Source organism: Papaver somniferum, unplaced genomic scaffold (genome assembly GCF_003573695.1).
Source record: "Papaver somniferum cultivar HN1 unplaced genomic scaffold, ASM357369v1 unplaced-scaffold_128, whole genome shotgun sequence".
Lineage (NCBI taxonomy): Eukaryota > Viridiplantae > Streptophyta > Magnoliopsida > Ranunculales > Papaveraceae > Papaver > Papaver somniferum.
This window is the reverse complement of record NW_020621936.1, coordinates 10,471,796-10,480,954: the sequence shown is the minus strand read 5'-3', so window position 1 is coordinate 10,480,954 and position 9,159 is coordinate 10,471,796. Positions and strand designations below refer to the sequence as shown.

Genomic DNA, 9,159 nt, shown 5'->3' with positions numbered 1-9,159 from the left:
GAAATCATGAGTCTCGATCATTATTAAACAGTGTCATAGTATTATTATGAACATCAAAGTCCAATTGCATCACGACTTTAACAATAATACTATGGTGACATGTATCACTCCCCCTTAGTCAATACTCCATCTCGATCATGGAAACCACTCCCCCTTACACAAAAGAACGGGTTCATAATGAAATTTCCACGAGAGACATTTCATGACCAAAAGAAAAGACACACATCATCTTAAATTTAGATGCAATCTTATAGCCGAAGCTAACATCATTCATCAAGGAGTTTAAAGATACAAGATAACCCCTATAAAATTCCACAGCCGCACTCCCCGCAAGATATTACCATTAAGCACAAGTTCAAAAGAACTCTCCCCCATTTGATGTCATTCCCAAGAGAACAACATGAGCGACCTTAATTTCAAAAGAAAAAAAAAGGATTTTTATTTGGACACCAAAAATCAAAAAGATGATCTTTTATATCCAAAACTCAACCAAATTAACCGCAAGTAAACCCATGATTAATTCAATTGGAATACGCAACTAAATCAAACCACAAAAGTGATTACTTTAATTGATTGTGCTCAACATAAGTAAACTCACGGAGCAACAAGCTACGACTAAGTTAATCATACATAGATAATCAACTTAACCGTTCATATACTCAACATAAGGAAAACCTCACAGAATATATGCTTGACTACTATAACCACAAGATATCATGATTACAATAGTCTTTCAAATACTCAACACAAGAAGTTGTGAAATATTTGAAAACTCAACTAGATTAATTGCAAGAGAACCTATAATTAATCTAATTGGAATACGAATAACCAAACTAATCACCGAAGCAATCAATTTAATTATTTTTGGTCTCAACATAAGAGAATTATGGAACCCCGACTAAGTTCATCAAGGATATGACAAACCTAACCGTATATGTACTCAACATTAGAGAGAAAGAAGAAGCTTATGGAGTACAAACTAAACAACCAAACTAGTTGATTAATTTAGTTCCCAATGCTCAACATGTAGCATCTTACGGAACAACCAACAAAGCCAACATTAATCGACTTAGTTGTAAGGTGCTCGACATTAGACACATAATGTAGCAGGAATTATAGGCAGAGACAGTAATTAATGGCACACTTCTCGTTGCAATGACGACACCTTTAGGCAATACAACATCGACAACATCAGAGATGTTGGGACTACTACTAGCATTAAGGATAACAATTCACAACAATGAAACAAGGTATGGTTTGAAATGGATTCACAAATGGTAATCCAACTGCTACAACAATCAGGAGACAAGCAACCTTGGTACCTCTAAACAATGCTCAAGGAAATCGAAGAACTAATGCAACATATACCACATACAAGTCCACAACATGCATACAGGGAAGCAAATCAGGCAACAGATGAACTGGCGAACCAAGCAGTACGACATTAAGCAAGACAAACATCTTCGTCATCGACAAAACATATGTCCACAATTCCTTACAAACATTATATATGATGATAAAATTGGGACCAAATACCCAAGAAATGTAAAAAATGTTTGAGTTAATGAATCGGTCGCACCTTTCAAAAAAAATCTTTTCCATCAATATTATTACAAGTTCTCTCATGGTATCAATCGGACGATCCTGAGGCGATTTTTTTTTCCAATCTACAAAATAATCATTTCAATATATTCTTTACAGCATAAAACAATGAATCATACATCTTCTAATATCTTTTTACAGATTCAATACCTGATTTTCACTATCTTTTCAAGATCTGATTTTTGATTTTTCTTTTATCAAAACGTGCACAAGATTAATTTCATCTTCAACAATTGTTTATCAACGAAGAAGAAATATGGGTGCCAAAAATTCCGCTGCTAAAACGGGAGATTCTCTTGATTTTAATTTTCCCTTTACAAATATATCAAATTTTGTGTCTGCAAAATTGGGTTCGAACAATTTTTGGCTATGGTGTGATCAGTTAGAGTCTATCTTTATATCTATTGATTTGTATGGATATGTTAGTGGAGAAGTGAAAGAACCAGTAAAACAAGTTGAAATTGATGGTGTTCTGCAGTTGAATCCACAATGGGTGCTTTGGAGAAAGATAGATCGCTTTGTTACATGTTGCATGAAGGCAACTTTTACTAATTCAGTTTCTGGTGATGTCTTGGGTCTTCCTACTTCTAGAGAGATTTAGAAGTTTTTTGAAGTTAGTTTTCGAAGTCAGTTCATGGCAAGGAAGAATATGCTAAGAGATCAGCTACACAATATCAGGAAAGGTAATTTAACTATACTAGTCTATCTTTAGAACATTAAAAATATTGCTGATTCTTTAGATTCAATAAGATAAAGAGTAAGTCCTTCAGATTTGGTGATGTATTTGTTGAATGGACTAGGACGAGAGTATAATAATTTTGTTGTTGCCGCACAAAATAGAGAAATCCCATTTACTTTTGCTGAAATAAAACCTGGACTGCTAAATCATGAGCAATGGATCATTGATCAACAACAAGATTCTAGTATTGTGTTTGATGCACATAATCCATCTGCTTTTTACTCTAGAAATGTTGGTTATGCTAATAGTTTTTCCGGTAATAGAAGAGGCAAGTCTAAGAGTAATTCTAAGAATGGGAAAGCAAATGATTTTGGGTATACGAATATACAAGGATATACTTTTGGTCAAGGTAGTAATAATTCTAATCAACAAAATGGTTTTTCTGGTGGTTCTTCTAATCAAGTTAGTTCTGGTCGAGGAGATTTTTCAGAAATAGATTGTCAGATTTATAAGAAGAAAGGACACTATGCGAGTAGGTGTTATTTCAGATATTATCCACCTATTTTACCTTCTACTTCAACCAGCAATACTGGTAATGTTGGTTACATTCACTACAATGACTGAAGATCAAGTTTTTGGTGATCCATCAACTTCTGAATCTCAACAATGGACAGCTGACTCAGGAGCAACTGCTCATATGACTGGTGATGTGAATCTTCTAAGAAATACTTCTACGACAAGGTGCAAGTGGGTAATGGTAAGTCTCTGACTATTATGTCTAATGGTAATTCTCTTATAAAGACACCTAAAACTAATTTTAGGCTTGACACAGTTCTTTTAGTACCAAATATGAAGAATAATCTAGTCTCAGTTGCTAAGTTTACAAAGGATAATTTCTGCTATTTTAGGCTTGATTTGGATGGATATGAGATTAGAGATTTAAAGTCACACGCTTTGCTTGCTCATGTGACAGTAGTTAATAACTTATATCATATCCAATATGTTCCTTCTCATAAAAATACTCCATGTGCTTTCTCTTTTATTATAATTGCATCTTCTAAAATTTGGCATGACAGTCTTGGTCATCCATCTAGTATGATTATCCAAAAATTGCATTCTTCTAAACAAATTTCTTTAACCTCATCTCAATCTTCCGCCTTGTGTCATCCCTGTCAACTAGCTAAGAGCGAGAAATTAGCTTTTCAACTTTTATCTACTCATGCTGATAAACCTCTTTCATCGATTCACCGTGATATTTGGGGACCAACAGTTCCATCTTTGAATGGTTATAGATATTACAATAGGTAACTGATTTTACTAAATTTGAAAAAGTCAATGAGCGAATTCGAATTCCTGGATCAGTTCAGTGTTGAAACTCTGTTTAATCATCCAAACGAAAATGGCCTTCAAGCAACAAATCTTCGCTTCAATGAGCTTATTAATGTGCTCTGCAAATACGTTGATCCTAATCAGTAACAAGGAAAACGACATTAAGGGAGAAACAATTTTATAAACACATTTGAGGAGGAAAAAAAAAGATTAGCAAACTATAAGACTTAAAAAGACTTCATAAGCTAATAAGAAGGACAGATTTTGTGAAAACCAAATTAAAACTATTTAAAATGAAAATAAATAGATTAAATTAGTTTTAGCAGTAATAACATTAGAAAAAATAATCAAGAGGATGGTTAGATCATGAATAAATAAAGTTAACACAAAAAAGTTGGAAGTCAGAATGTCGTCCGATCCTCGAAGTCTCTCTTGCCTAATAATTTTTTTTTATTTGTATGGGTTCAGTTCCACATCATATCGCTTGTTTTTTGAGTACGGTGGATTTTCTGAATTTGTGCAGATATATACATAGTTGTACACTAGTGTAATTAAAGAATTTAAGAAAACAAAAATTATATAGTTATATGAGTACTCTTTTTATAGACCACGGAAAGAGCTTTTCGAATATATAAAGTTTGCGAATTTTGGGATAAACGGTTCAAAATATAAATTGTTCTTTACTTATTTTTATAATATTTAAAATTGCTGAAATCATCATGAATCATTTTGGACCAACCTGTAATTATTTAAAAACGGGCCACCTAGCTCAGTTGGTCATCCTGTTCTGCAGTAGTTTCATGCGCTTCAGGAGGTCTCAGGTTCGAGTTCCCGATGGCGCAATATTACAGAGTTTGATATGGAAGGTAGATTTTGCTTGCCCCCCTTGCGACATAATGACACCCCCTATTCGCTTCGTCTCCCTTTACTTGGTTCCTCATGAGGCTCGCTAGAAGGCTAGCACGACAACCTGTTCAACTGATGTAGTAGTAAGTTGTTGGTACTTAGCATGTTAGGTTTCCAACTAGTTTCTTTTAATAATATTCTTTATCCAGTAATATATTTATTTTTAAAAATAATAAATCAGAAAATTATTTGTGTACTTTCCATGTTTCGAATAAAAAAGAACTAATTTGTACTTAATTATATGGGTCAGAAGACTTAGGACTAACTAGTATATTTGGACTAAATCTTATTTTTCCCGTTAAAATATGTTCCGGACAAAAAAATATAATTAATTTTTTTATACGATTGTCTGAATCAACTACCCATTTTATTATCCAAAGACTTAAAAGTCCAGACAAATAAAACTCCCGCATTGAACAGTGAGAAAACCCACGCTTCCGATTGGCCAAAATATGTTTTTTTTTTGGGTTTTGTGAAACGAGCGTTTTGGTGAGAACACTTGGCAGCATATGATTGGGTTAAAAAAAATAGTAAAAAGATTAAATAAAAAAGAAACCAAATCCAATATTTAGGTGAGGACATTTGGCAAGGTATGATCGGTTTAAAAATTACAAACTTAAAAGAAAAACCTAACTTACCGTGTGTTCCAAATTCAATTTGGAAATCTAGTAACTACTATGTGACTTTTTTTTCTTCAAATTAATATATAACGGGGGGAAAAATCCACATATTTTCTGCGAAAATAAAATGAATAAATAAATAAAATCGGTATATATTCTCCACTTATTAAATGTATTTGCCTCGCGCACACCAAATAAAAAACACATCGCCACGAGGTGGGGGCGAAGCCCCACACACACCAAATAAAAAATGCATTGCCGTGGGGAGGGGTGAAGTCACGCCCACACCAAGTTAAAAGAAAAAAGTAATAAAATCTGCACATATTTCCCCCTATTTGATGTATTTTCCTCTCCACACCAAATCAAAAATACATCGCCATTGGGCGGGGCAGGAAGAAGCCCGCGTAAACTAAATTAAAAATGCATCGCCACGGGGTGGGGTAAAAAATGCATTGCCACGGGGCGGGCGAAGCCACGCACGTATCAAGTTAAAAGAAAAAATAAATAAAATATGTACATATTCTCCACCTATTTAATGTATTTGCCTCGCCACATCAAATCAAAAATACATTGTCACGGGGAGGGGCGAATCCCCGCGCATACCAAATTAGAAAAAAAAAAAATGTCCGGTGTTACGCATTGGCACAAATCTAGTTTTAATATATACCAAAATCCACAATGAAACATAATGCCCAACTTATATTACCTTGCTAAATTGGGGCCTATCCCACTTAATTGGGGCCTATAGATTACTTCATCTACCTTATACACAATGATAAGTGGTGTCTAAATTTAAAGCAAACTACCAAGATTACCCTCTAAAAAATATTAATATTGCTAAATTACCCCCATCAACTCTTAATAATAAACCTAAAACTAAAATTAGTTTTCATTTCAATCTCATAAACCGATTCTTCATCTCTTCTACTCCCTCTTTTTTCATTTTTTTTGAAACCAAAAATCGACGATCCAAAAACGATTAATCGTTTTCTTTCTTCTATAAAATGTCGAAACCATCAACAAGAATGAAGTATGCTACTAACAGGAATAATTCTAGTGAAAACGATCCCGGAATTGTTGAAGTGATTCGAAAGAAAACGAAGGAAGTTCTCGAGGAATCCGAAGCCTCTCGTATCGCACAAGAGGAGGAAATGGGTCGAATCGGGTACTTTTCAATCAACCCAATCCTTCAAACTAGGTTTTAGTAACATGCAATCGCTTAGAAATCGAAATTTTTGAAATCAAAATTTTCCGGGTTGTACAAAATCGGATTATGTTAGTGTAAAAGTAAACCGATTCTTTTTAGAAACAGTTTATGTTCTTGCTCACATAAACCTATTGTTCTGCATGTGAATAGGAATCAAAGAGTGTATAAATAGCCCGATTCATCTATGGTAGGGATAACCGTTTTTTATGTAACATTTTTCGTTAGAACCGGATTACATATGTGTTCACAAAAACCGATTGTGTAGCATTTGAATTCTTATATGCTTAATAATAATCAGACTTTATATGTATATCGAGAAGACCGATTACCATATTCGGTTTATATTAGCACTTACAAAATCCGATTATTGGTTTTATATTTTAGGAGTCGGACTTTATATATGTATCGTGTAAACCGATTGTGTACCTTGACTTAGAAAAAATGCATTTGATTCCATTGTTGTTTGTCGCTTAACTCCGTATTCTACGGGCCAAACAAGGGCAACCAACAAAAGCAAGCCAAAAATAAATATAAGAGGAAACATGACCTTCCTTCTCCTAAGCCTTTGGGACCTCGTCGAATAGACGGTCAAAATTTGAATGCTTCCCACCGAAGGGCCAAGGGGAGTAAAGCCAAAGGGATCAGCATCAATGACTCACCACCTCCAGCGGAGCAACCAACACATGAATAATCTGATTCTGATACACCTACTGAACAAGAAGGTGGTGAGGAGGAGATGAATGTAGAAGAAACTGGTGGCAAGGAAGGTGATGAAGAAGAAAGTCGTGGCAAGAAAGGTGTTGAAGAAGAAAGTGATGAGAGTGAAAGTGATGAAGAAGAAGGTGAGGATGAAAGTGATGAAGAAGAAGAAGGTGAGGATGAAAGTGGCGAAGAAGAAAGTGACAAGCAAGTTGATGAAAAGATAGGAGAAGTTCAAGAACAAGTGCAAGAACTAGTCCAAGGAGGAAACGTTCAAGAACAAGGTAAGATAGATGGTAGGAAGAAGAAGAAAGGTGACCACATGCCCGACCCGCTGAAGATGTTTCCTTGCGACCTAAGGATTGTGTTTACGGGTTACCAGATGATGGAGGACGAATGTTATGGGGGTACAAAGACAGTTGGGCCGCCGTCGTTTGCCATACCATAGTAAGTACCTAAACCTTATGCTATGTAACATAAAAATTATTATCTGTGTAGCGTTTTGATTGTTGTCCATCGGGTTTTTTTTGTTTTATAGGATCACAAGGATGTCGTTAGTCTTATGAATCCAGGAACGTCAGTGAGTATGATGAGGAAATGACCACTGCAAGAAATATAATCAACTGCTGGAGAAGTTCAGGAAGTAATCGATCTAGTCAATTCTATGGGGTTGATACCCGCGGTCGAGAATTTGGACCTTGGTTATGACAAACCTCTTTGTTCCTCCCTTGCCGAGAGATATTACGGGGAAATAGATACTTTTCATCTTCCGTTTGGAGAAATGACGATAACTCCAAATGATACGAAGTTCATTACCGAGCTAAGCATAGAAGGTAAATCCGTGAAGCACGCTAATTACATGCAAGAGCTTGAGCGGGACAAGATTTACGTGTTCACCAAGGATGTGTTCCAATGGGATGAGGAGAGAACCAAGTCAGAGATGCTAGTAGGCAAGTCAAAGCAGATGATATTCCATCTATCGAGGCTGAGAGACAACTTTATGGGAACAAAGAAGCTTCGTGCCGAGGGAAATGTGTTGACCAGGGAACGTATCATCGCCACGGACAATGCGTATGTCCTCTACGTTCTGGGATGTGTTATCTTCCCCGACGTTTCCGGTGCCCGTGTGAGCGCCAACTTTATCCAGCCGTTGCAACCATTTGACAAGATTCATGAATACTCTTGGGGCACTGCCATCCTTGCACACTCGTTGAACGAGTTGATAAAGGCTTCTAGGGCTCGAAGGAACCAAATCGGAGGGGATATGGCTTTTCTACATGCATTGATATATGTGCACTTCCCAATATTTGCTCAAAGGGCTTTTGAGAACAAGGAATGGGACCACAAGTATTATGGAGACAAGTACATATACAAAAGTAAGCCGAAGAACCAAAATAAGGGTTATCTGAAGTTGAGACGCCAGTTGGACAACTTGACAGCGAAAAACGTTGTCTTTGATCCTTACAAGGAGGAATTGGCTAAAGGAAAAGGAAAAGGAAAGAAGGTTGGTGCAAAGAGCAAAGTGATTATTTTGGGCCTTTGTTTCACCCAAGAGAATATGTAATGTACAACCCGACGAGAGTCGCAAGACAATGCGGTTACGTACAAAAAATCTCAAAGGAGCACAAGATGTTCAAAATCAATGAGAAAAAACCCATATCATATGATAATGATATTGACATTGTTCACAAGCCTTTACCATCATGTGATTATTGGGAAGACAGAGCGTTTCACAGATATCCTTTGGATGGTCCATCTCGAACAGATGATGATTCAATTCCGGGTTACATGACGTGGTACCCCAATGTTTCGCATACTCGAGTGATACGAGTAGATGAGAGGCCCAAAATAGAGGACAAAGGTAAGTCTCTCGAATGCCTGGTGCGTATTGTTACTCAATTACGTTTTTTTAATGTTATTAGCGCTTTTTGTTGAATGTTTGTTATTTAAAATGGAAACGGAGAAGCCGAGTCGGGTACTTGATAACCCAAGCAAAGCTATAAATCAGGGAAGGGAAAAATGTTAAGGACAATGAAAAGCTGATTGATGAATTGAACAGTCTCGAAGATGTAGAAGTTGGTGGAAAGTTTGAGGAGCTGGAGGAAGAGGAGGAGGAG

The 9,159-nt window shown here is 36.2% G+C and overlaps 1 protein-coding gene across 1 annotated transcript; it reads left to right on the top strand.

Annotated features, from left to right (window-relative positions):
* The first annotated feature begins 7,706 nt into the window (after positions 1-7,706).
* LOC113331899 (protein MAINTENANCE OF MERISTEMS-like) lies at positions 7,707-9,068 on the top strand. The gene is made up of 3 exons (XM_026578542.1): positions 7,707-8,546; positions 8,735-8,903; positions 8,965-9,068. The coding sequence occupies exons 1-3, from the start codon at positions 7,707-7,709 to the stop codon at positions 9,066-9,068; spliced, it is 1,113 nt and encodes a 370-aa protein (XP_026434327.1).
* Positions 9,069-9,159: the final 91 nt, after the last annotated feature.

What these genes read in the sequence shown, in the direction of transcription:
- LOC113331899 (XM_026578542.1), top strand. Translation starts at nt 7,707, where the DNA reads ATGGGGTTGATACCCGCGGTCGAGAATTTGGACCTTGGTTATGACAAA. An exon ending in GAAAAGGAAAAGGAAAGAAG is followed by an intron (nt 8,547 to 8,734) that starts GTTGGTGCAAAG and finishes ATTGTTCACAAG; the next exon opens with CCTTTACCATCATGTGATTA. An exon ending in GCCCAAAATAGAGGACAAAG is followed by an intron (nt 8,904 to 8,964) that starts GTAAGTCTCTCG and finishes TAATGTTATTAG; the next exon opens with CGCTTTTTGTTGAATGTTTG.